General features: G+C 53.0%; 1 protein-coding gene across 11 annotated transcripts in view; it reads right to left on the bottom strand.

The window, feature by feature from the left end:
• Positions 1-27,282, bottom strand: part of CACNA1C (calcium voltage-gated channel subunit alpha1 C) — a 391,277-nt gene that overhangs the window by 62,457 nt on the left and 301,538 nt on the right. For all 11 annotated transcript variants that reach the window (XM_018048697.1, XM_018048696.1, XM_018048698.1 and 8 more), the window contains exons 10-15: positions 26,833-26,923; positions 21,158-21,184; positions 12,688-12,848; positions 11,674-11,899; positions 1,938-2,145; positions 944-1,064 (exon numbers count right to left, since the gene is read on the bottom strand). In XM_018048697.1, coding sequence (XP_017904186.1) covers positions 944-1,064; positions 1,938-2,145; positions 11,674-11,899; positions 12,688-12,848; positions 21,158-21,184; positions 26,833-26,923 — 834 coding nt within the window. The remainder of the gene's footprint in view (positions 1-943; positions 1,065-1,937; positions 2,146-11,673; positions 11,900-12,687; positions 12,849-21,157; positions 21,185-26,832; positions 26,924-27,282) is intronic.

Genomic DNA, 27,282 nt, shown 5'->3' with positions numbered 1-27,282 from the left:
CTGGGCGGTCATTACCGCCACCAGGAGGTGCCCGCTCTCCCTGCCCACTCCCGCCATGACCTTGTTCAGACAGAGGCCCCAGGAGGGTCAGCTGGGCTCCTGACTGAGCGGAGTCTGCTGTTTCTTCTCCCCCGCCCCCGACTCAGATGCATGTACCATGGGTCAGACTACTGGATCAGAGTCAGTCCAGCCAAGAGGTGAATGCCAGTCAGGCCCCCCACTCCAGGCCCCGGGTGGCTCTGGTACACACCAGGAGCTGAGGGGCCCGGCCCCCAGGGGCAGGGGCTGGGCATGCGGTGCCCAGTTCAGCCTTGCCCAGCCTGCTAGGTCAGAGCTGCTGCCATTCCCACCTTGTTTCCAGGACACTAGGTGGACAGCCCTGGGTGTGTCTGAGGCTGTGAGCTGACCTCTGAGTCCAGCTCATCTGAAATTCTACTTTACAAGCCTCTGTGCATAGAACCCTGGGGGATATGACAGGGGAGGGCTGCCTGCAGCGGGGGACCTGGGAACCTGCCCGTGGCCTGTCTGGTCTGTCTGTGGCTAACATCCCCCTTTGAGCAGCTTCAGAGGGAGGGCGACAGGTGAAGGTCACTTCCGGGGTGAGGCTTTTCCTCCCTCAGCAGGCCCCCGGCCAGGGCAGCAGGTGTCTCATGATGAGGTCTGAGTGGGCAGCTGCAAGGCCAGCACCACTGGGCACTGCCCACCTGGACCACGGCAGCTCAGGGGGATGGACTCACATCCCCCCTGGGCCTGGCTCCAGGTTCCCATCCTGACCCGCCTGCACCACTAAGGTGGTCTGGGCTGGGCATGTGCCTTTTCCTTCTTCTCTGGGGAAGGGTGGCCCTGGGTCCTCCCTGGTCAGGACCCGCTGGGCGCACCTACTGGCATTGAGCTACAAGTTAGGGGGGCAACAGGGGGCGGGGGAGGCAGGCGCAAAGGATACAATTTCCACAGATGAAGAGGATGATGAAGTAAATACAGACTAACATCCCTGGAAAAGAGGGGCCGCCATAAGCCATGATCCCATCATACATCACCGAATTCCAGTCCTCCCCGGTCAGGATCTGAATGACATAGTCCCACCAACGAGGGACACAGCGTTAGACCAACAGCAAGCCCGAAGCTCCCCTGCCCGGCCCCCTGCCATATAGAAACCTCTGACACCTCTCTGCTCTCCCCGCCTCCTGCCGCCCTCTCTCCTCCCGGGGCTCTGAGCTGTGATCCTGCAGGTCCATCCCTCTCCTTCGAGTGCGTGGCCACGGCACAAATGACTGATCGAGCGCTGTAAGCGCTTCCTGGGAAAAACACCTCCTACAGCCCAGGCCCAGTGCTTGGTGGCTGCCGTTAGCTGACCCTAGGGCTAAGGCACCAAAGTGACCATGTTCACTGAGGCGCCGCGTGGTCCCCCAGGCTTCCCCAAGCATGAGGACTTTGGGTACCATCTATAAGATTTTGGCAACATTCACGTTATCGTTCAATTTAATCTGTAAACTGACCTCCTTTTAAACTTCAGTGCTATTTGAACTTGGCCCCAAGCCAACAGATCTACGAAAGTCACAAATTTGATGGTGGTCGCATTTTCCTGGGAGCAACCTCCCCTCCTCTCCCCTCCCCAGCAAGAGCCGTCTGCTCTCTTCTGTGGATATTTTGGGCTTTCGTGCTGAATATATTTGAATAAAAGTTTCCACGGCTAAGAAGCAGATTTTTAAGCCACTGAGTTGGACCCCAGGGGTCCATCCGAGAGTGGAATTCCGTGGGGCTTGGGGGTGGGGAGCTACAGATGCTCCTGGGCTCCCGTGACCGGCCTGGTCTGGCTTTGGCTGCCCCGTGGCAGTGGGAATCCCCTTCCTCTCTGCTCCCCCACTCCCCCGGTACCTGCTTTCTGCCCCCTCTCCCCCCACCTCCCCGGCCATGATCTGGCAGAGAAAGGTCCATACCTGAAACACGGTGAGGAGGGACTGTGGGAAGTTGTCGAAGGTGCTCCTCCGGGTCTGCATCTCATCAAAGTTGAACTTCCCCCCAAAGAGCTGCATCCCCAGGAGGGAGAAGATGATGATGAAGAGGAAGAGCAGCAGCAGCAGCGAGGCAATGGAGCGCACTGAGTTCAGCAGGGACGCCACCAGGTTGCTCAGGGAGTTCCAGTACCTGAGGACGAGGGGCGTTAGCTTCATCACCTCCCTCCACCTGCCTCACCCGCCAGCGGCTTTGAGACCAACTGCAGCTCCCTGCTCTTTGCCCTTCCCTTGGGACAGCGTGGTGGTGGGACTGGGTTGGCCAGCTCACAACTGGGGTGTGAGTGACTCAGTTCAGGGCCCAGGCTCAGAAGCCTGGTTCCGACCCAGCTCTGCACATGCCTTTGGGCAAGTTGCTCAGCCTCCCTTCTTTCTTTCTTCTCCCCACCTGAAGAAATAGGGGCAGTGACAGCTTGCACTTCATTGTGTTATTGGGAGGATTACTTGTGATAATGATTTTTTAAAAGCTCTGCACTCAGGCAACAAAATAAAAAAAATAAGTGAGACAACATCAAACTAAAAGCTTCTGACAGTAAACTCTCAGCAAAGTGAAAAAACCTACAAAACGGAAAAAAATATTTGCAAACCATGTATCTGATAAGAGATTAAGATACGAAGACATATTCTTCAACATATATGAAGAATGCAAACAACTCAATAGCAAAAAACAAAGAGCATCCCAAATAATCCAACGAAAAAATGAACAGAAGGCCTAAATAGACTTTTCTCCAAAGAAGACATCCAGATTGCTAACAGACACGTTAAAAGATGCTCACCGCCACCAATCATTAGGGAAATGCAAATCAAAACCACGAGGTATCACCTCACCCCTTTAGCATGCCTATCATCAAAAAGGCAAGAGACCAGTGTTGTCGAGAACATGCAGAAAAGGGAATGCTTCTGCACTGTTGGTGGGAATAATGTAAACTGGTGCAGCCACTGTGAAAAACAAAATGAAGCTTCCTCAAGAAAATAAAAGCTAGAACTACCACACGACCCAGCAATTCTGCTTCTGGGGATATACCCAAATGATACGTCCATTGCAGCATTATTCACAATAGCCAAGATGCGGAGACAACCTAAGTGTCCATGAACGGATAAATGGATAAAGAAGATGCGGTATACATTATCTACAATGGGATATTACTTAGCCATTAAGAAGAAGGAAATGGTGCTATTTGCAACAATGTGGATGAACCTTGAAGGTATTATGCTAAGTGAAGTAAGTCAGACAGAGAAACACAAATACCATACGATCTCATTTATATGCGGAATCTAGAAAATACAAAAACAAAACCAAACAAAACCCCTCACAAAACTCACAGAAAAAGAGATCAGATTTGCGGTCACCGGGGGCAAGGTGGTGGTGGCAGGTGGAATTGGATGAAGCTGGTCATAAGGTACCAGCTTCCAGTTACAAATTCCTAGCACAGAGCTGGACATGACTGAAGCGACTTAGCAGCAGCAGCAGCATTTATTTCAGTTCAGTTCAGTTCAGTCACTCAGTCGTGTCCGACTCTTTGTGACCCCATGAATTGCAGCATGCCAGGCCTCCCTGTACATCACCAACTCCTGGAGTTCACTCAAACTCATGTCCATTGAGTTGGTGATGCCATCCAGCCATCTCATCCTCTGTCATCCCCTTCTCCTGCCTCCAATCCCTCCCAGCATCAGAGTCTTTTCCAATGAGTCAACTCTTTGCATGAGGTGGCCAAAGTACTGGAGTTTCAGCTTTAGCAACATTCCTTCCAAAGAACACCCAAGACTGATCTCCTTTAGAATGGAATGGTTGGATCTCCTTGCAGTTCAAGGGACTCTCAAGAGTCTTCTCCAACACCACAGTTCAAAAGCATCCATTCTTCGGCGTTCAGCTTTCTTCACAGTTCAACTCTCACATCCTTACATGACCACTGGAAAACCATAGCCTTGACTAGATGGACCGTTGTTGGCAAAGTAATGTCTCTGCTTTTGAATATGCTATCTAAGTTGGTCATAACTTTGCTTCCAAGGAGTAAGCGTCTTTTAATTTCATGGCTGCAATCACCATCTGCAGTGATTTTGGAGCCCCCCAAAATAAAGTCTGACACTGTTTCCACTGTTTCTCCATCTATTTCCCATGAAGTGATGGGACCAGATGCCATGATCTTCGTTTTCTGAATGTTGAGCTTTAAGCCAACTTTTTCACTCTCCTCTTTCACTTTCATCAAGAGGCTTTTTAGTTCCTCTTCACTTTCTGCCATAAGGGTGGTGTCATCTGCATATCTGAGGTTACTGATGTTTCTCCCGGTAATCTTGATTCCAGCTTGTGCCTCTTCCATCCCAGAGTTTCTCATGATGTGCTCTGCATATAAGTTAAATAAGCAGGGTGACAATATACAGCCTTGACATACTCCTTTTCCTATTTGGAACCAGTCCTGTTCCATGTCCAGTTCTAACTGTTGCTTCCTGAACTGCATACAGGTTTCTCAAGAGGCAGGTCAGGTGGTCTGGTATTCCCATCTCTTTCAGAATTTTCCACAGTTTGTTGTGATCCACACAGTCAAATGCTCTGGCATAGTCAATAAAGCAAAATGGCTGTCTGGGGAGGCCTTACAAATAGCTGTGAAAAGAAGAGAAGCTAAAAGCAAAGGAGAAAAAGAAAGATACAGGCATCTGAATGCAGAGTTCCAAGAATAGCAAGGAGGGATAAGAAAGCCTTCCTCAGCAATCCATGCAAAGAAATAGAGGAAAACAACAGAATGGGAAAGACTAGAGATCTCTTCAAGAAAAGTAGAGATACTAAGGGAACATTTCATGCAAAGATGGGCTCGATAAAGGACAGAAATGGTAGGGACCTAACAGAAGCAGAAGATATTAAGAAGTGGCAAGAATACACAGAAGAACTCTACAAAAAAGATCTTCACAACCAAGATAATCATGATGGTGTGATCACCCACCTAGAAGCAGACATCCTGGAATGCGAAGTCAAGTGGGCCTTAGAAAGCATCACTACGAACAAAGCTAGTGGAGGTGATGGAATTCCAGTTGAGCTATTTCAAATCCTGAAAGATGATGCTGTGAAAGTGCTGCACTCAATATGCCAGCAAATTTGGAAAACTCAGCAGTGGCCACAGGACTGGAAAAGGTCAGTTTTCATTCCCATCCCAAAGAAAGGCAATGCCAAAGAATGCTTAAACTACCGCACAATTGCACTCATCTCACACGCTAGTAAAGTAATGCTCAAAATTCTCCAAGCCAGGCTTCAGCACTACGTGAACCGTGAAATTCCAGATGTTCAAGCTGGTTTTAGAGAAGGCACAGGAACCAGAGATCAAATTGCCAACATCCGCTGGGTCATGGAGAAAGCAAGAGAGCATTTATTTAGTTATAGATAAATAAATGCTAGGCATGTAACGTACAACACAATGACTATAGCCAACAATGTTATATATGAAAGCTGCCAACAGAGTAAATCCTAAGAGTTCTCAACACAAGGATTTTTTTCTTTTTATTGAATACACTGTAGCTCTATGAGATGGTAGATGTTAACTAAACCTATTATTTTGCAGTATATGTAAAACAGACCATCATGCTGTACACCTTAAACCGAGACACTGACATATGTCAATTATTTCTCAATTAAACTAGAAAAAAATAAATTCCAACTCGAAAAGAAAAAAACCTCAGTATAGTGCCTGGCACACAGGTGATAAAGGTTAGTAATTATTGTTACCACTATTGATCTTCAGACAAAAAGACATTAAATTTTTCTTTTTCCAGAGTTTCTTTTTCCTCCCAGCCCAGGCATGAGTGGGGTCTCCATCGGGTGACGGTGGGCAGGGTGGCTCATGGATAAGAGAGGGTGCATGGCTTATTGTGGTTTCCCAGATTCACCCTATTCAAATAGTTGATTCCTTAAAAAGGCTCTCTTCTGGAGGTTCTGATTCAATAGCTGTGGTTAGGGCCCAGAAGCCTGTTTTTCACAAGGATCCCAGAGGATTCTGGTAAACAGCCAAGCTTCAGAAACCCTGAGTTGCGACTGCCCCACCCAACCCCATCCCTCCTGCACCCCTCCAGCCTGTGGCTGGCTGTAAACATAGATGCTCTTCATCGTGGGGACGGACGGGGAGGGGGAAAACCCTCTCCTGGAAAAGGGGGTGGGACACAAATGGTTGGAAGGGCTCAGAGACCTGGGACAGGGTCGGTTCAGGTGCAGCAAAAGGGACACGGCCTCCAGCTGGGGATGTGCCAGGACACAGCTTCTCATATGTCCCAGAGCCACCCCCGCCCGGCCATCTTCCAGGTCACAACTTCAATCTCCTCCACTTAAGATATTCCCAGCTTATCACTGAAACAGATAGGGAATTGTTTCTGCTGCTCAAGACAGTGACATGCAAGCCACCCCCACTGCAGCGTGGCAGCCGCACCCCGGCCGGACCCCTTTCTCCCGGGAACGGCTTCCGTATTAAGTGACAGAAGCAGACGGGCCAGCAGTTTGCACGTAAACATGACCTTCTCCCCAACCTGGAGTCTCTCCTGCTCCTTTCTCCTTCAGACAGCTTTTCTCCACTCTGCTCTGCCTGCCAGCCACATGCTCTCGGTTTGCAGAATGTTTAGATACATTTCTGGAGAAAATACTGGGGCAACCCACCCCAGTATTCTTGCCTGGAGCATCCCATGGACAGAGGAGCCTGGCGGGCTACAGTCCACAGGGTCTCAAAGAGTCGGATATGACTCGGCAACTAAATAACAATGTTCATTACATGCACTTGCTCTAGAAATGCTCATACATCTTCCTCATCTGTCTCACCAAATAGGCTTGAGACTGTGAGGGCAGAGGCTTTCCTTCCACCTGCTCTATCTCTGTCCTCAGGTGATTCTGGCCAGCCCCGTGTGTGTGCTGGGCTCCTGGTCAGCTAGAGGCTGTACTGACCATTCTGCTTGAAGCGAGGGAGTCAGAGAATCTCTGTGGGGCTAGAACACTCGCCCTGCTTACATTTAAAGCTCTTAAGCCTGCCTGGAGGGACGCACTGAGGAGGGACCACTTCCTACATGCCGACTCCCAAGCCTTACCTGGAGCCATAACACCACTGTCGCGAGGGCACCAGCGCCTGGCAGCAAGGCGGTGTTTAGGAACCAGAACTCTGGAGCATGTTTGTAACGAGAATACCCAGCTGTATCGGCCGGCGGTGGGGAGCGGGGATTAAGGTCATGTGGGTTAAAGTCACAGAGCCCCTAAACTGCACAGAATATTCTGGGAAAGACAATGACCATAAACATCGGCGCCTTAGTTTTCCAGAGGCTTGTGGACACGAGGGGAATAGACTTAGGCTAGTCTATTTCGGCTAGCCTAAAAGGAAATGGCAACCCACTCCAGTATTCTTGCCTTGAGAATCTCATGGATGGAGGAGCCTGGTGGGCTACAGCCCACGGGGTCGCAAAAAGTTGGACACGACTGAGCGACTTAACTAACTTAACTAATAGACTTAGGCTAGTCTATTCTAGCCTCTGAGCGCTGAGGCTCAGAGCTGTCTGCTGGCCAGGGGCACAGGGGCGCTGGCCTAGCAGGCCCCAGACCCAAGAGAGAAAAGTTGCTGAGTTGGGGAGGAGGGCTGGCTGGGGAGCAGACCAGGGCCTTGGTTGCATGGAGCGGAGGCTGTGATGGAGAGCAGGTTGTATCACCTGTCATGGGCCAGGAGCTGATCTGGGAATGCATGATGGAGGAGGCCTGGAGGGGCTGACGGGGTCAGAGCCTCTGGCCAGAAGGGAGAACCCTCTTCTCCTGTTCCTCGTGCCCTTTCCCCCCTGCCCCTTCCAGCTGCCACCCTGAGGCCCAGGTGAGGAGCCACAAAAGTATCACAGCTGATGCTCTTAAGACAGCAATAAATCACAGCACACCAAAAGCATCTGATCCACTGACATTAAAGGAAGGAGAGGACAACAGGGAAGAATGAATGAATGAGTGAGCAGGCTAATCAGTGATTCAGGGAAGACCATCACCGAGGGAGCAGGTGTTCATGGCCCCGACGTCTCCCCACGGGTTCCTCCATAACATAAGGTCTGAGGCTCCCGACCTTCCACGGCCAGACCACGTGTCACACTGGTACGTGTCAGGAGAACAGACTGTGGTTCCCAGACATGTGTGGGGGGAGGTGGGCAAATTGGGAAAGGGGGTCAAAAGGGAGAAACCTCCAGTTATAAAATAGAGTCCTGGGGATGTGGTGCCCAAGGACCAACTCAGCAGGGTTCGAACTCTGGTTCCCTAAGACTGAGGGACGCTGAGGCTGAACCCGGCATTTGCTGGGCCAGGAGGCGCCAGATAGGATTCCACACCATGGCAGTCAGGGTCTGGGATGGGCTGGGCCTGGGGTGGAAACTGCTGGTTTAGTTCCTCCTGTTCCCTATCCTGCACTTCACCTGGGGGCCGAGACTCGAGAGTCAAACCCAGCTGGATAACAAACTCAAAGGCCTGGTCTTTCCTGTCTGCTTCAGAGGCCTCGGCCACGCAGGGGCCAGACCCGGGTGGGCCTGCGGCCTGGTCACGCTGGCGGGGCAGCCTGCCTGGACCGTGGGACTGGGGAGGTGCTCCCTGAGCCTCTCCGAGTCCCCTGGCCGGCCCTGTGGTCGTGTTGGGGTGAGGTAGGGAGTGGAGCATGGTCCTCACCTGTCTCCTTAATCCCAGAAAACCAGCACCTTCCTCACTGGTGCCTGGCTTGTGGGCCCCCAGCCTGGGAAGTGGGTGGATGTCAAAGTCATCTTTATAACAGGGGCCCAAAATGAGCGCAGAACCTCCCTGGGTCCCTGGGAAGAGTTGGGGCTGGGAGATGTCAGGGGGAGGGTGATCTGCGGCTCGGCCAGACTGACAGGGACACCGAGACGCTCAGAGACTGGAGGGTTTGTGCTTTGGGCTGTGGGGCCCCTGTGGTCAGGATTCACCAGTGGGGCCGTCTATGCTGAGTCAGCTTGGTCTCACTTCTCAGGGCCTGGGAAGGGAGTTGCAGGAGCAAGGAAAGGATTTAGGGATTCAAAGGGAAAATGGCAATGGCTGGAGGGACGGCGGTGCACTTACAGACCAATTGTTTAAAAAATGAGCTGCGATTAGTAAATTGGGATCGCATCCAGATCTAATCAAACCGAAGCTCTTCCTCCTCCCCACAGAGCGAATGTCAGGCTGACAAACAGCAGACAAACTGGATATGAAAACCATGCAACACTTAGAACCCCACAGAGCCCCGAAGCAGGAGAAAGGACCTCAAACCTCCTGTGGCTGGAAGGCCCTGGTCATTCACTCAAAGATAACGCAGGTGAAAAGACAACCCTCAGAATGGGAGAAAATAATAGCAAATGAAACAACTGACAAAGGATTGATTTCCAAAATATATAAGCAGCTCATACAACTCGTACCAGAAAAGCAAACAAACTAATCAAAAAGTGGGCAAAAGGCCTAAACGGGCATTTCTCCAAAGAAGACATACAGATAACTGACGAACACGAAGAAAGACGCGCAACATCGCTCATTATTAGAGGAATGCAAATCAAAGCTACAATGAGATGTCACTTTATACCGGTCAGAATGGCCATCGCCAAAAACACCTACAAACAATAATGCTGGAGAGGGTGTGGAGAAAAGGGAACCCTCTTGTACTGTCTGTGGGAATGTAAATTGCTATAGCCACTATGGAAGACAGTATGGAGATTCCTTAAAAAAAAAAAACAACTATTCCTTCAGAATAAAACTACCATATGACCCAGCAACCCCACTGCTAGGTGTATATGCTGAGGAAATCAAAATTGAAAAAGACACATGCTCCCCAATGTTCATTGCAGGTCTATTTACAATAGTTAGGACATGGAAGCAACCTAGATGTCCATCAGCAGATGAATGGATAAAGAAGCTGCGGTCCATATACACACAGTGGAATATAAGCCATTAAAAGGAACATTTTTGAATCAGTTCTAATGGGGTGGTTGAACCTAGAGCCTATTATACAGAGTGAAGTAAATCAGAAAGAGAGAGACAAATGTGTATTAACACGTGTATACGGAATCTAGCAAATGGCACTGATGAACCTCAGCGCAGGGCAGCAACAGGGACGCAGACGCAGAGAACAGGCTTGTGGACACAGTGGGGGAAGGAGGGGGTGGGGTGGGTGGAGAGAGTAGCATGGAAACGTCTGCGTTACCGTATGGAAAATTAGAGAGCCAACGGGAATTTGCTGTATGACTCAGGGAACTCAAACTGGGCTCTGTAACAACCTAGAGGGATGGGATGGGGTGGGAGGTGGGAGGGAGGTTCAAGAGGGAGGGGACATATGTGTACCTATGGCTGATTCATGGTGATGTATGGCAGAAACCAATACAATATTATAAAGTAATCATCCTTCAATTAAAAATAAATAATTTTTTAAAAAGGAAGAAGAAGGAAAAAAATCAATTTAAAAACTTGGCTGGATTCATGTTAGGTCTTCATCATTATGAGTGTTCTCAGCTGAGAGCTGTCAGAAGTACCATCTTAATGGGGTTGGGGCTGCAGTCTGGAGAAGTGAATGCCAAGGAAAGGTCACGGTTTCACAGTTATACACAAAGGTTCATAATTTTAGACGAGAAAGAGGACAAAGGATGGCTGCAGAAAATCAGGCCAGGGTGTCTCAAAGTGAGGTTATCAGAGCCATGGCTCAGAACACCCTGGGGGGTTTCTGGTTAAAATCTCTAGGTTTGGGGAGATCCTTAATGAGCTCCTTTGAGGAGGACAACTTGGTTTGAGAATCACAATCACTGGTCCAGAAAACACTGTTAAAAATAGCATCTCTGAGAGATTTTCAAAGAAGAGGGTGAAACAGACTTGTTTGAGGCAGGGCCAGGCTGACCTGTCTCAGGGGACCACCAGGCACACTCTCAGACCTTATTTTAGGTACATCCTCGGCTCTGGAACATACTAGGGATGAGGTTCAGAAGCGGGCATGGGATCCCCCCAACAGCTAGTCTCTCTGGCGTCTTCTAGAAGCCCCCAGAGGGTTTGGAGACTGGAAAACAGGAAGACAATGACCTTTGCCAAAGGAACTTTTAATTAGATGATGAAATTGTTCTGTTCATAGACTTACTGGGGATCTGAAAATTCCTGTGGACTGGCTTTGGGAAGCTCAAGGATAAAGACAGACTTAAAATGGTTTCTTGGCAGTAGTTTCAGAGTAGAAATAGGTAAATTGTTGATAAAAATAGAATGAACATTAAGATACTATGACAATACCTGGGAGCAAGAATTCTTTTCTATAGGAATTAAAAAACAAAACAAAACAAAACAAAAACCCAAAAAACAAAAAACAAAGACAAAGCCCCAAGCAGGTGGGGTTTTGAGAATTATTTAAAAGGCACCTGAAATGCCACATTAAAAATAGCTTTGGGCAAACCCCAGGAGGAGCAAGCAGAGTCAGTCAAAAATCCTGTAAGTCTTGTCTCTGGAGATGGACAAGAGAGTTTAGAAAGTAGAGAAACTGGAATCCTTACACATTGAAAAACTAAGATCATGGCATCCGGTCCCATCATTTCATGGCAAATAGATGGGGGAAAAGTGCGAACAGTGACAGACTTCATTTTCTTGGGCTCCCAAATCACTGCGGAGGGCGACTGCAGCCTCGAAATTAAAAGACGCTTGCTCCTTGAGGGAGAGGAGGGCGGCACGCACCTTGTGATCTTAAATATCCGCAGGAGGCGCACGCAGCGCAGCACGGAGATGCCCAAGGGCGACATGATCTTGGTCTCCACCAGGATGGTCTCCAGGATGCCGCCGCACACGATGAAGCAGTCGAAGCGGTTGAAGAGCGACACGAAGTAGGCCTGCAGGCCCAGGCTGTACATCTTGAGCAGCATCTCCGCCGTGAACAGGGCCAGCAGCGCCTTGTTGGCCGTGTCTGCAGGGGCCACATGGGGCGGGGCAGAGGAGGTGAGGGTGGGGGTCCCTGCAGGGACACCCTGCGCTGGGTCCCGTACACGGCCCTCCCTCTGTGACTCGTCTAGTTACAACCTCAGCTCACATCCAGTGACACGCCCCCCACCCCCCGAGTCCCCCCACCCCACAGCGGCTCTCCAGCCAGCCCAGCTGCTATCATATCCATTTTCCAGACACAAGAAGTGAGGTTTGAGGGGCTGCCATCTGTCTGCTCAGACCCACCAGTGAAGAGCGGGAGCTGGGGGGGTTTTTGTCTGCCCTCGTCACTGGGAGGAGATGGGCCCGCCCAGGTTCCGGGAGACTCCCCGGGGTCCAGGCTGGGTCTGCCTGACCCTCGGGTTGGTACCCTAGCGAGGGGTGGTGGGACTGACTGCCGTGGAGGACAGGTCCCTCGTCCTCTCCCTGGCTTTGTGTTTACTGCCCCTCCAGCACACCTGGAGGCTGGGCCATGGCAATCCATGGGGGCGACGGGTGGGCAGTGAAGGATCGGAGAGAGCCAAACAAGCCACTGTTCCTGACGTGGTCTCCTGGACCCAGTGGTGACCGCCGGGACAGGTGGACTGCATTGCTGGCCTTGGGGGTCCCGTGTATGTACAGTGAGTTGGTATTGTTTAACTGGCTGGTGAGCTGCCAGGCCCTGGTGTGGCCGGGGTGACCCACTGCCCTCTTGTCCCTGGCCCTGCTCCCCTTGCCCACCCCCAGGAGAGAGCCCCATCAGCCTGAGTAACAGGAGGGCTGGCGGCCTCTCACCTTGGACTTCCGTGAGCCAGTGGGGCTGGTTGTAGTGCTCGGAGGCGATGGTGAGCGTGTTGAGGAAAACCAGGAAGATGACCAGCCAGTAGAAGATGCTGGACTTCACGGCAGCACGGCACTTCCTCCTGCAGAACCGATTCCACCGGCGCCAGTAGCGGCTGGAAGGGGCAGAGGAGGGGGACGAGAGGGGGCTGCTGTGAGTTCAGGTCCTGCACTGGATACCTCGCTCCCCTGAGCTGGTCCAGCCTCACCAAGGGCTGAGGGCCGAGCATCCCACTGCAGTCACCGGCTCGTGGCTGGCAGTGTGGCCTCAGCGAGGGGTGGGGAAGCGTGTCCTGCTCCTCTGGGACCATGGACCCCTCTTCTGTGACCCCATGCAGGGTCAGCCTGGCCTGACGCTGAAGGGAGGTACCCTGTTTTCATAACAATGGCATCCCTAGAAGCAGAGCTGCAGGTGTAACTAGTAGTGACGATGGTGCTAGGACTAGTAATGCTCCCACTAGTGAACCCCACGTCCTCCTGGCTCCACATCAGGCGCTTCTCATGCCTTCTCTGAGTCTTCGAACAACTCTGCAGAGCAGGTGTTGTCCTGCTTTTCAAAGGAAAGCCAAGGGTCCTTGAGTTTGGGCGCCTGGACTGACACCAGTTGGGGTCAGAGTCAGTGGTGTTACCCACCCTCCACTCCCCAGCACAGGGGCCCCGCCCTTATCAATGGGGGTGCGAAGAGTCAGCAACAGAGCTTCTTGCCTTCATGGAGGGATCTGTTCAGGACAATGGGCAGACCCCCCATATCTAACATGAGTTCATGGCACTCATGAGCCCTGAAAGCCAATCCATGGTGGCGGGACGCTTGCTCCCATGGCCTCTGGTTAGAGACTTTCATCAAACCTGGCTGTGCATAGAATCACATGGGGAAACTTAATAACAAAACCCCACCAGTATCCAGGCTCCAACTCCAAACCAGTTAAATCTGATTGTCTGGGGGTTGAGTAATTTTTAAATACCCCCCAAATACTGTTGGGCTTCCAAGGTGGTGTTAGTGGTAAAGAATCCGCCTACCAATGCAGAAAACACAAGAGGCTTGGGTTTGATCTCTGGGTCGGGAAGATCCCCTGGAGGAGGAAATGGCAACTCACTCCAGTATTCTTGCCTGGGAAATCCCCTGGACAGAGGAACCCAGTGGGCTACAGTTCATGGGGCTGCAGAGTCAGACACGACTGAAGTGACACAGCACACACAAAACCATTGCTGTTTGTTAAGATTCCGGGTGGTTCTCTTATGTAACTACTGATGACAACCATGGAGCTGGAAGATCCCAAGGAAACACTCGCATTTTATAACTTTGGTGGATGGGTTTATAGCTTGTCCCCAATTTCATCCTCAATACTGAGAAAATATGCAGCTATATTTGGTAATTCTGTTGGCCAAACATTTAACAAATGCCCACACCGTGCGAGGAGGGAAGGGAAGGGAGCTCAGGGGAGTCTGTGGGGCTCTGCCTCGAGAGGAGATCTGGGTCTAGAAACCAAACAGCCAATGAAACAGCCATGAGGTCAAGGGTCAGCTCAGGGATGGGATGCTCAGCCGGCTGCTGGGCGGGAGATGAGGAAGGCCACAGCTTCACTCATGCAAAGAGGACAATGAGCCGACCGATTTTGGAGGCAGGTTAGCAGGCCTTTGACCCTGGCCTTGAATGCAGGGGAGAGAGAAAGGGTGGGAGGCATAGAGCCAGTAACCAGCATTGGCCCCCTGCAGAGGAATGCCTGGAGGTATCTGCAGGTCGTGTCTGTAGGAACACCCACTGGCGGCTGAGGACGGAGTCCCTACTTGTGGACAGAAGGGGGCCTCTGGGCACCTGCACTCATATCTGCACAATGTCCTAGGTCTCCAGGTCCCAGACTCTGCTGTTAGGACCCTCCACCCACCCCAGACGGCCTTCAGGAGAGCTTGACTTTGTATTTCTACTCTGTTATTTCTGTGGCCACGGTCCGTGGGAAATCCTGCTGCCATGCTTGCCTCTGCTGGAATCTGTTCTGAGACTAGGAAGGGGGGCTCATCTAAGGAGGCCTGGCTGCCCGGGAGCTGCAGGAGAACCTGGCTTGTGGCCTGCAGAGCAGGGAGGGAAGGAAAGGTTCTGACCTGGCCCTGCCTTCCATCACCTCGGGGGCAGGGACACCACCTAGAGGGAGCACCAAGCCTTGGCAGGGATGATGGCTGCTACTGGGGGAGGGTCACCACACAGAGAAGAAATGCCCGGAGGTCAGAAAAATGATGGTTCCCAAGTGCACTGTGGGCCTTTCTTTTCCCTAGACAGACTGTCAGGGAAGAGCGGAGGTTGGGTGAAGGGGGACAAGGCAGTGGGGTGGTCTCTAGCTGAGGGGGCGGCCTCTGAGTGCTGGACTGCAGTGCTGAGGTGCCTGCTCTGGCCAGGGCAAGACTCTGCTTGTTTCCTGTGACTGAGGTGGGTAATACTGTAGACAAAGTTGGGAGACATTTTTTCCCCCAGAAAAACAATTTCAGGACACTAATCTTAAATAGTGACAAGGTGGCTCAGTGGTAAAGAAGCTGCCTGCCAACGCAAGAGACATGGGAGATATGAGTTCGACCCTTGTGTCGGAAGATCCCCTGGAGAAGGAAATGGCAGCATTTCCCAGTATTCTTGCCTGGGAAATCCCATGCACAGAGGACCCTCGGCGGGCTGCAGTCCATGGGATCGCAAAGAGTCGGACATGACGGAGCACGCATGCATGAACGATGCACAAACTGCTCCTTGCCATGGGCACGTGTCATCTACCTCCACAAAGATTAAATCATGTGCTGCTGCAGCTGCTGACCTTCAGCACCCCTGCAAAGAGCTCGCTGTGGAGAGCAGAAAAGAGGCCCTCTGCTCTGGAAAAAGCTGGCCGGACTGGTCGTGAGAGAGTTAGATATTTTCAGGAGATGGTTTTATGAGCCCACGTCTTACATCTCCTTATAGCTAGAAAAACACTAAAATCCTTCATGGTGACCTCTGCTCCTCATGACTAGCAGTGACCTACAGACGACTAGCAGAAACCTGCAAAAAAATGTGTACTTGATTGTATGAACTCCCCCTTCACCAAGATCACGTATACACTGACCTTCCCCCTGCCTCTTTGGAGGAGTTTCTCAGAGCTAGCTGAGATGCTGTCTCCCAGGCTATAGTCCTCACTTTGCCCCAGATAAAACTTAACTCTCACTTTGTGCATTTTTAAAGTGGGCAATAATTTACATTGTAGTTGCAAAGAATGTGTTTTGAACAGAGACCATCTCATTTACAGAAATCAGCCATAACTGATTCAGAGGCTAATAGAATTGCGGCCACTTTCTTCTGGGGTTTGGAGGAACTAACTCCACCTCTGTCTCATGCTGATGAAAGCCTAAGTTCTGTTCCCAGGTCTGGGACTGGTGGACACAGGTGCCACGTGCTGGGGGCCTGTCCTGGGGGTCTGGAGATGCTCTGGTGGATCCCCGGCAGCCACTGTGACTGACGGTCGGGGTGGCGCCCGTGGAATTGTGTGCTCGCGTGACAGCCACTCAGGAGAGCCACGTGGGCTTGGGCTGGGGTGGGGGTGGAGTAATTACTACCCAGAGAAAGTATTTAAAGATAATTACACACCTCCCACTCTTCAAAATATAGCTTTGCTTGACAGCTGGTTTCCTGGCAACGCTTCCTACTGTATAATAAACGTAATAGTTTATTAGAACGTGTAAGTTTATTTGTGTGTTTACATGTGCATGGAGAATATAGAGATTAAATGATAAAGCAAGGAGGAGGAATTCACCTGCTATTCACATTCCCCTGCTTCCTGGCAAAGTCATTTCCTCTAGAAGTAGAACTTTCTGGACGCAGACCCAGAGGGCATGGTGGGCTTAGATGTATCCTCTCTCACGTCTTCTCACCTGTGTATCAGTGGTTCCACCAGACAACTCTGCTTGACATGGTTGTCCCCCCACCAAGCCTCTTTTTTGGGGTCCCACCCTTGCTTCAGGGCTTGATGGGGGGCCCACCTTCCCCATGATGCACTTTTCTAGGTGACCCAGCCTTGCAGCTCTAGACACACTTACTGTCTATGTTACTCACTTGGCTACACACTCAAGAGGCATTTGTATAAGCATCTATCCCAGTTGGGTACTACATATTCAGCAGTTAACACACAGACAGGAAGCTCACGTGGTTGATGGACCCCAAGGGAGCTAGGTGCCAGGCGGGCTTAGTAGGTGCCTCGGGGGAAGGCCTCCCAGCCTGTCGTGGGCATCCAGCCAGGCTCCACAGAGGACACGATGCCCCTTTCCTGTAAGTCAGTATGTGTAACGTGTGGTTCCTGCCTCTCCAGCGAGATGGAGATCATAAGGTCCTGAGATTAAGGGGCGGAGTCCTGCCCTTTGATGGATGCGTAGCTCCCTGCCCCCCATGCCCCCACAGCAGGAGCACTGGGTGGGCAGGCAGGTGGGGCAGCAGACAAGCTGTGCACAGACTTGCTCACTGACTGTGTGGACAAGGCTTAAGACCCCAGGGCTGGGGTCAGGAGGAGAGTGGGTGGTGCTCCTGGAAGAATCTGCCTGGCACAGAATTCTGGACAAGCATCTAGAACAGGAGGCACCAAATGGTGGACACTTGGGGCTCTTTCCAGAGAGAAGAGTGGAGAACAAGCAACCCAGAAAACACCTACATTTAATCATTTTATACAAAAGTACCCTAAACACGGGCTACTAGGATGGGCAAATTTGGGCATGTGCCTTGTTGCTGAGGGGATGGCAGAGGTAAGGGGGAACTTGGGGGCGCGTTTCTTTGAAGATGGGACAGGTTTCCAAACATCAGACCCAGAGGGGTTTGCCTCAGACCCAGAGGGGTTCACCTCAGACCCAGAGGGGTTCACCTCAGACCCCGAGGGGCTCACCTCAGACCCCGAGGGGTTCACCTCAGACCCCCAAGGGGTTTGCCTCAGATCCCCAAGGGGTTCGCCTCAAACCTGGAGGGGTTCATCTCAGACCCCCTGAGGGGTTCACCTCAGACCCCCGTGTCTCCCAGATCCAACCCCAGCACATTGCCTGGCTAATCCCTTCAAACCGAGAAGACCTCAGAACATTTTGTTCCATAACTGCTGAAGTCCTATTCTGAGCCCCAAATGTCACAAAATTCCTTGTTATAACGAATTCCTCAAAGTAGAGACTTGGCTTACCAAGAAAATTACTCTCATAGTGCCCAAATATTGTAAGTCCATTAATTTGCCAGAATTTCCCTAAGACCTCTGCTCTGATATTTCTTTTAAAAATCCTGTGATTTTGGTATCCTTGTCTTGCAAATAGAATAGGCCATTTGTAGGTCAGATTCTACTATGTGTCATTGTTAAACTGAGAAAATGATCAAGAATATATATTTTTTTAAAACTCAAATTTTAGACTCTCTACTGGAGTGAAACAGGCTTTCCCCTGCGTACGAGGTTACTTCTGTTTGTCCTGCATCTTCTGCTCCACTTCAGCTGCCACCGTCAGACAGACAGGCGGTGAGGATGGACTTTTCCCGCGTCTGCTCCACAGAGGCTGCTCGGGGTCGACCTCGGTGATTCGGTGGCATGTTCAGTCCATTCCCAGCTTTGCTATTCCCTCAACAGAGCCAGCATCAGACTGTAAGATGTGGATGACGCAGCTGCCATCTGACCCTGTAGGGTCACAATGTCCGGTGTGGGAGCCACGGGCTGTGTGTGGCTACTGTGCACGTGGCCAGTCCAAACTGGATGTGAGGTCAGTGTAAAGGGCACACTGGACCTCGAAGATTTAGTAGAAAAATTAATATAAATTAATATAGCATTAATTTAAAGTATTAATTACATCTTGAAATGATGTTTTAGATGCATTGGCTTAAATAAAAATATATTATGATTAAAATTTTACCTGCTTCTTTTTACTTTTTAACGTGGCTACTGGAGAGTTTTAGAAAGGGCGGAAGTGGCTAGTATTGTGTTTCTGCTCAGTAGCTGTGCCATGGATCCCTCCCCGACCCCAGACACAGTCAAGAAGAAATAGTTTTGGAACCCTAGGCAGGACCTCATCACAGGATGCTGCCCGGGTCCCAGGCATGGGTCTTGACTCAGCCTCACATGAGCCACTTGGCCACGCATGAGCTACGCAGCCCCGTGCCCCTTGGCCACAATACGCTTTTGAACATGGATTTCCTGATGGTGTCAACCTACTGTGAATAAGCCTTTGGGGATGAACACAAAGCCTTCTCTCTGTGTTTCTTCTGCATCTTGAGTCGTAGCTGCTGGGGGAGGAGCCCTTCCTAGAGGGGCATCCAGGACAAGCAGGTGAGCCTTGTCTCAAAGCCAGGCAGGGTCTAGGGGTGTGGGGCCTCTGTGTCCCCTCTTCTCCAGGAGCATAGCCTACACCCTTGAGCACTGGACATAGAACGCCCTCTGTCTCCTGGGCCATCTCCCTGCGTGGAGGCTTTGGAACTATCAGAACACAAAGTGCTTTCTGAGCTTTGACTGTGAAACAGAACTTCGCTTTGAGTCAAGCCTAATGCTGTTCTGGGGCAGGACAACCCATCCATCGCTCCCTAAGAGATACCTGCTGCCCCTCCAGGGCAGGACAGTCCATCTGTCCTTCCCCAAGAGGTACCCACTGCCCCTCCAGATGCCAGAGGAGCAGTGAGATCTGTGTATTATGGAGAGAAAGGATTTGCTACATTCTCAAGCTCTTTCCTGTGACAGGACCTGGGCCTGGGAGACTTGAAAGTGAAAGTGAAATTGCTTGGTTGTGTCCAACTGTTTGTGTCCCCATGGACTGTAGCCCACCAGGCTCCTCCATCCATGGAATTTTCCAGGCAAGAATACTGGGATGGGTTGCCATTTCCTTCTCCAGGGGATCTTCCTGGCCCAGGGATCGAACCTGGGTCTCCCGCATCGCAGGCAGATGCTTTACCATCTGAGCCACCAGGGATCTACTTTAGGGAGACTTGACTTCAGGCTTTTTATGTAAAGGAGGTCTCAGCTTGAGAGGAAGTGGAAGGAGACAAAGCCTGTGTTTTCCAGCCCCAGGGGAACAGGGGACAGAAGGTGGAAGAGGAGAGGGTCCCTCACCAGTGACCCAGAGCCAAGCATTAGAAACCCCAGGATAGTCGTAGGGAGGCTGGGACACTGGGGCCGGAGATGCCTCTCCTGGCTGGGGCACTGGGTCTGTGGGTGCCTGGGGGCACCAGCCTTCAGCCTAGAGCTCTACCCAGGCAGGTGCAGGTGGTGATGGATGGCAGGAATGTGGGCTGGAGCCTGATTCCTGTGGCCCGTCCATGGGTTCAAAGAGCCTGAGGGCCAGAGAACAGAGTTCTCACTGAGCCTCTGTGTACTTCCGGGATCTTGAAGTCCTAACCCCGCTTGTCCACCCTGGAGAGGAGCTGGGCAGAGGGAAGAAGAGGGACTAAACATTCAGCCTCAGGGACTCGGGCTGCTCTGCTCAGCTGGACTAAAATCTAATGCTGTTTCTGCTCTTGCTGGAGTGCCCCAGGTGGCTCAGATGGTAAAGAATCCACCTGCAGTGCAGGAGACTCGGGTTCGATCCTTGGGTTGGGTAGGTCCCCTGGAGGAGTGCATGGCAACCCACTCCAATATTCTTGCCTGGAGAATCTCATGGACAGAGGAGCCTGGCAGGCTACAGTCCATGGGGTCACACAGATTTGGACACAACTGAAGGGACTTAACATGCACGCATGCGTGTGCCTGCTACGTGGCAGGTGAGGCTGGGAGAGTAAGATTAGATCGATTACAAAACATAATCGATGTTTTCCGGCTAGTGCAAGCTTTGTGAGAGTAAATTCCCATGCCCATCCTCACATCCGACGCAACCAGGGGACGGCCTGCCGCTAGTCGGGCGCTCAGCTTGGCTTCATGCAAACCACAGTCTGGAAGCCCATGGAGCATATTGGGGTTGCAGGAGTCCACATGGGGGGTGGTGACAGAGGTCTGAACGGAGTGATGCGGGGAGGGAGGGGAGTCTATAGAAGTGTCGAGATGCGGTGACAGCTGAGCTTCTTAATGGGAGCCCAGGTTTTGCAGGGGGCCGGGACACCATGATTCAGCTGGAGAAGGGCTCCACACAGAAGCCTCTACATGTAAGGGACAAGATGGGGGACACAGGCAGTGGGGTTGGAATGGGGGACGGGGCGAGGACGGCCCTGCGGAAGTCTCTGAGACAGCGCTGATGGAACCTGCATGCCCTCGCCTCACCCAGTCCTGTAAACGTGGCCAAAAGCGGCAGACAGCGGCGCGTGGCACTTATATCAACTGGACTTCATCTTACAAGGGGGGGAAGCACAGGCTCTCACAACCTCCCGGGCTGGTGCCGCCACGAACACTAAGTCTCCAGACCCCGAGCCCCGCCTCAGTCGCCCCCTTGCTCGGCCCCCACCTGGGGCGGCCCCGGGGGCCCAGCAGGAGAGGAGCGTCCCACTTACCTGAACTTCGACTTGGAGATCCGGTGGCTGAAAGGGAAAGAGGAGACGTTAGCACACGACACGTTTGCTTCGATTCTCAGACGCTCCCGGGTGACCACGCGGGCACTGGAAGGGGCAGCTTCAGGGAGAGAGCTCTGCGGTCAGCACCTCCTGGCGCTCGAGGGTTTGAAGCCAAAACACAGGGCCAGCCCAGCCCGCAAACCTACGAATCGAGCTTCTTCTAAGTGGAGACATGGTCCCCAGAGCTCAGTGCTGTGTCCTCAGACCATCAGCTGGGCTGGCCAAGTGCTGGGGCCTCTCTGAGGACTGTGGTGGAGGACAGGAGCCCCTGCTGCAGACACGGCCTTTGGCAGCTGAACATCAGGTGGAAACGGGCCGGCTGAGACCCAGCGCCCTGAGAACAGAAGCCTGAGGGCTGAGCCTGGGCCTGAGGAAATGGCTGGACTCCCGGGCACAACCCCGGATGCTGATGGTGGTGTGCGGCCCTGAAGACCTGGGCCCTTGTGGGCAGTAGCACGGCGGCTGTGCAGGTGGCTGACTAGAGGGTCAGTGTGGGGGTGGGTCAGGAACCTTCCAGGAGGCCCTGAGGCCCGTGGGAGGGTGGCTGGGGCAGAGAGCATGCAGGCAGTTGAGACTGGTCGGTTGAAGGCTGAGTGTCAGGACGGCCCACGTGTCTGCTCGGGTCATGGGTTGGGGAACACAGACGGCCAGCCCAGTTCAGCACAAAGTGAGCTCTGCTGTGAAGCAAGAAAACAACCCCTCTTGTTATGTTTCATTAAAAAAAAAACTAAACCAGAAGATGTGACAGGTGGCAGAGCCATTGTGCGTGAGATAATTATATCTCCCGGGCCCGAGAACCTGAGCCAAGAGCCTTTACTGCTCCAAACCGCCAGCTAATAACTGATCCCACTGCAGATGCTGGCCGGGGCATAGGGTCTAGTCACATGGCCCAGGGGCAGGGCTGGACCCCTGTTTAATGGGGAAGCAAAAGTCGTCCAGCTGCACTGGGCGGCGGTCAGTCAGGTGTCCCTCCTCCAGCCTGGCCTAGCTTGCTGTGCAGCTGACCCCTCACTGTGGACATGAGCTGGAGTAGGTGGCCGTCAGCCTGGCCATTCTGTCAAAGTGCCCAGAGATCCCAGGGGTCCTCTTGGGGGCCGTACAGTGCAGACCACACGCTCTCCCTCTAAGGCTTTCTCTCAGGCCGATGGATCATAAGCAAAAGAGAGTTCTTAAAGGGCCCTGTCGGGGACAGCTGAGGTCAGAGTGTCCACGTCTCCCAAGGCAGTGACTCTGGGGCTTGGGCAAGGGCAGACCAGGGCTCCTGTTGGAGGCGAGTCCCCAGGTAAGTGAGGCTACTGGTTGTGGCTCCTTCCTGGGAGTTCTGGAACGTACTGAGGAGGAGGACATGGATGGGACTTTCTCTCCCCCAGGGTCCCACGTCAGGACCTGACTAGATGCCACACTGAAGCCTGATTGCTGCTCTTGGGTCATGAGCATCATTCCACAGGCTCGCTGGGTCCGTAGCTCTCACTCCCTTTAAGCACCAAATTAGTTGAGCCCCTCAGGTAAGAAGAGGGTCCTTGAGGGCAGGTGTCTGGAGACAAAGGAGAGCCTGGCTCTTGGGGAGCCAAAGATCTCACGCTCCCCATGCAGGAGGGTCAGCGTGCTTCATGGAGCCAGAGGGATCTGGTCTCTGCTGTCCTCAAGCCCTGGGCAGTGACCACTGGCTCTGGGTTTGGAGAACTGGCTATCTTGCTGGTAGGCAGGCAGGTAGGGCACCTGTGGGCACTGTGCCCGCCCCTCACCCTGTTCTCCGGCCGTGCGGCCGCTACTGCCTTCTCATGGGCTTCAAGCCCTCAATCCCAGCGAGTCTGCAGACACTGGAGGCCCCAGAGCTCCAGACCCCGCTGGGGACCACCTGTTCAGATGGTGTTGGGCTCCCCTGGTCCCTGCTCTGCGAGGTTGATTCCCATCCCGTGTTTTACATGGACTCCTGAAGAGCGGCAGGTGGAGAACAGAGGACTCGCACCTAAGACCACGCGCAGCCCACTGAGTGGGCCTGAAGCCCAGCTGCCTCCTCTGTCCAGGCCTCCAGGACACACCTCCTTGGGGGCGGAAAGCAAGACACGCTCAGAACTCCCTCCGCTTCCTTCAGTTACTCGGTTTGTGTTTGTCATTCTTGGTCAAATATTTGAACTTCTTGGGAGCACCTTCCACAGTTAGCCTCTCGCCGTATTCGAGTCTGGAGCCCTGGACGCCTGCCTGCTGCTGTGTTTGGAACCCTCCTTTCCCGAATCCTCCTAATTTGCCTGATCATCAGTCGGAAGGGCTGCTGGTCTTTCATGGGTGACACTTGTCTCAGTTGACCTCCTCGACTCTGTGCACAGCTGGTACAGCCAGAGGGCTGGGCCCAGACACCCTCCTCACAGAGCCTCGCCTCAAAGACTGGGGCTGGACTGGCTTCTCTGCATTTCTGGCCAGAGGCCCCTTCCCTCTGCTCTATCCCAGAGCCTGATCAACCCCCGCTGGGTCCTCCCTATCACCTAGCCCCTACCCAGCCCTCAGGAGCTCTGGTGCTGGAGAAGACTCATGAGAGTCCCTTGGCCAGAAAGGAGATCCAACCAGTCAATGCTAAAGGAAATCAGTCCTGAATATTCATTGGAAGGACTGATGCTGAAGCTGAAGCTCCAATACTTTGGCCACCTGATGTGAAGAGATGACTCATTGGAAAAGACCCTGATGCTGGGAAAGATTGAAGGCAGGAGGAGAAGGGGAAGACAGAGGATGAGATGGTTGGATGGCATTGACTCAATGGAGATGAGTTAGAGCAAGCTCCGGGAGATGGTGATGGACAGGGAAGCCTGGCGTGCTGCAGTCCATGGGGTCGAAAAGTCAGACACAACTGAGCGACTGAACAACACCACCACCCCAGGCCAATGCCACAGCTGCCGGGCCCCGTGTCACGTCCATGTCACCCTCAGCACGACACAGACTCCGGGCATGCTCAGCCAACCTCATGCTGGCCATTCTACTGTCTGTTCTCCGAGGGTCCCACTGCATAGACCCCACTCAAGGCTGACCTCACACTTTTGGCATCAGGCTCCCTGCAGCCTCCACTCGGCCCCGAGGTCTTGGCCTCATCCTGGGACCCCTCCCTGAGCTCATGTCTGGCTGCCGCTTGGCCCTGAGATCTCGGCCTCCTCTCGGGGCCTCTCCAGCCTCTCCCTCCCGTGCCGTCCCGCACCCCTGAGCTTATGCCTGTGGCTAGGTGCACATCATTCCTGGTGTCAGAGGTGGAAGCTTGTTTCTGATTCTTCCTCCTTGCAGATCTGTGGACCTTGCCTGCCACCTGGGCTGGGGCCTGCAATTTAACACAGCACAGCCGGCTTCTCTCATGGCCACTCTCCCACGGAAGTTGCCTTCCGAACGCTTATCCCAAATCACAGTGACGCCCACTGTCACTTCCACACCAGGCTGTGAGTTCCAGGCGGGGTGGTGTCACCATGGTCTCAGGTCCTGTGTCCCCATGGCCCAGCACCGAGCAGGCATGCTGCCCAGATGGGGTGCAAACGAAGGGCTCAGGCTAGACATCCTCCTCCAGTGGCCTCCGGGCCTGTGCTTCTGGTCTCCTGGCACCTCTCCGTCTGTTTCACTTACTTGCTCTTTTACTTCTAAAAAAAGTGTCTGAACACTTCCCCGCCTTCAGCCCCGGCCTTCCGCCCTGGTTAGGAGCCTTGGTGTCAGTGCCATGTAGCCGCATCCTTCATTTCTAAACGGAGGCCTCTAGTGTGCGCCCCACAGGGGAACCCTGGCTCCCACGCCTTGCAGCCCCGCCGGTGACTTCAGCGTCCATATCTTTTCCGTCTTCAGACTCAACGGATGGCTCCCTCCTCTCATCCCCTCCCCTGCCGGTCTGCCCCCTCCCCACAAAACATCACCCTGTGGCCGCTTTCTGTCGGCCCCATCCCCTTGGAAGCATCTTCAGCCAAGCCTCTCATGACACAGAAATCCTCATCCTGCTACTCAGGCTGTGTGCTCTCAGCTTCAGAAAGGCTGGCCTCTCCCTGCTCATCTCACTTGGCTTCAGCCCCCGGTGTTAATGCCACGTCCCCACCAGGAATGCTGATGGTTTTCTCCCAGGGCTGTCTGAAGCCACTGGGGAAAGATGACAGTTTATGAAGGACACACTATAACCCTGGTGCTGGGGCCAGGCACTTTATCTGCACACAGTAGGAGCACTAACACAGGTGTTTATGGGAACTGCCATTCATTTCTGCCAAGTCCTGGAGGGTTGTATGGCACATCCTGAAGATGCTAGCCCCTGCTGTGGGGACAGGCTTGTGGGCGCCAGTGCTCTGGTCTCCCCTGGCCTGTAACCTGGGCCCAGAGCCAGAGGGTACAGTCCTCATCACCATTCCTCCATCCCTTTGGGGACCTGCCATTCACCTTCTCAACCATGGCAGGCCAGGCCCATGTCCATAATCCTGACAGCTTGTTTGTGTGGTTCTAAAAAGAGGGAAGAGGGGAGGGTTCACCCTGCTGCTTTGAACGTAATTAGCCCCGTATTTTAACAACAGCTTGACAATAACTGCTTCCCCACATGGCTGGGACTCAGCAGCACAGATTCCCTGGTGCTGCTGTAGAGGGGAGTGATGGCAAGACCCGTGCACCCTGGAAACCGTCTGTTCCTGCTCCCTACTTGCTCAAAGGCTGGCCCAGCTCAGATGAGAGGCACCCACAAGGGGACCGCCTAGCGAGGGCCGGGTCACCCAGATACGAAGGCATTTCAGGGGCAGAGGTCAACGAGGACGCCGTTCCCACGACGGAGCGACTTAGACACTCAGCCGATGTGGGGCTGGTCCTCCTCCAAGCGCTCTGCCTGCTGTTCCTTTTAGTTTCCAGGGTGAGTCTTACATCCCTGGGAACAGGGGCAAGCAGCTCCTACTTCCGAAAGGGAGGGACCACCCTCAGGGTCAGCCTGACCCCGGATGGAACCCAGCTTACAGTTTGTGGACTCTGCTTTTTGAGACTCTGAGAATGGAACCCAGCAGTGTGCTTATTTTTAGCAGTTAAGCCATTTTCCTTTCATTTCTTGCTGGGGGACATCTCCTAGGGCCTGTTGGTGTCCATTTTTAGGACGGAGCTTAGAGGTGATGGTGACCATCTGTGTGTGCTGTCCCTCCACACACCTGGCCCAGCCCTGGACCCAAGTCTGCTCAGGAAGCCGGGGGCTGGGGCTCGTGTTTGGGGAGGTGGCCACTTGCCTGGCTGGCACTGGTGAACTTTCATAGCTGAGTCTGCATGACAGACAACCGTGCTCCCTTCCCTGGGTGGAAGCCGTAAGTAAGACCACTTCTCCCAGAGTGTCTTTTTGCCAGTTTGCCTATTTCCTGGGTCACATTTATCAGAAATGAAAGGGTGCTTAGCAGGACCCAGGGACCCTCACAAAGCTGATCTGGAGAAACGGGTTGCGGGGCTGGGAAGAAACAGACTTCAAGGCCCCTGCAACACATGTATGCCCCCACTCCCAAAGAGACACACACTCTGTTTCCCTGATGGGATGGAAAGGGGCTCAAAATCCAAAGTCAAACTCCTGGGAAGTGCAGAGCAACCCCCAGCCAGGGCCATGCTCACTCCCTCCCGGGACCACGGGCCCCATTCCCGAGACTACTCACGCCAGCCTGGCCCCGCAGCTCTCTCCCTCGATGTCCCCTCCAGCCACGTTTTCGGTGTTGACAGACTCGGTCTCACTGGTGGGCATGCTCACTGCAGGGTCGTGGAGGGAAGGAGAGAGGGGTTAGTCTGCAGCCCGGTCGGGAGGGGAGCCCTGGCCGTGCCTGGCAGGTCTGCGGTCCTGACTGACACACCTGCTGCCTGTCTATGGTGGCCCTTGCCGCCCAGGACACCCTAAGTGGGATGGTGGGAGGAGGCCCCCGAGGATGCCCCGCTCAGTCCCTCCTCTACCATCAACTCCATGCCCTTGGACAAGCTGCTTCTGCTTTCCCTTTTGCATCCATTCCTCCATACAAAAAGAAGAGCTCTCACGACAATATTTTATTTTTCTTCTTTCCAGCCCCCTATTCTAAGGGGCTTCGTCCCCACATTTAGGGTCCAGCCTGTCCATG

The sequence above is a fragment of the Capra hircus genome, chromosome 5 (assembly GCF_001704415.2).
Source record: "Capra hircus breed San Clemente chromosome 5, ASM170441v1, whole genome shotgun sequence".
NCBI lineage: Eukaryota > Metazoa > Chordata > Mammalia > Artiodactyla > Bovidae > Capra > Capra hircus.
This window is presented reverse-complemented; position numbering and strand designations above follow the sequence as displayed.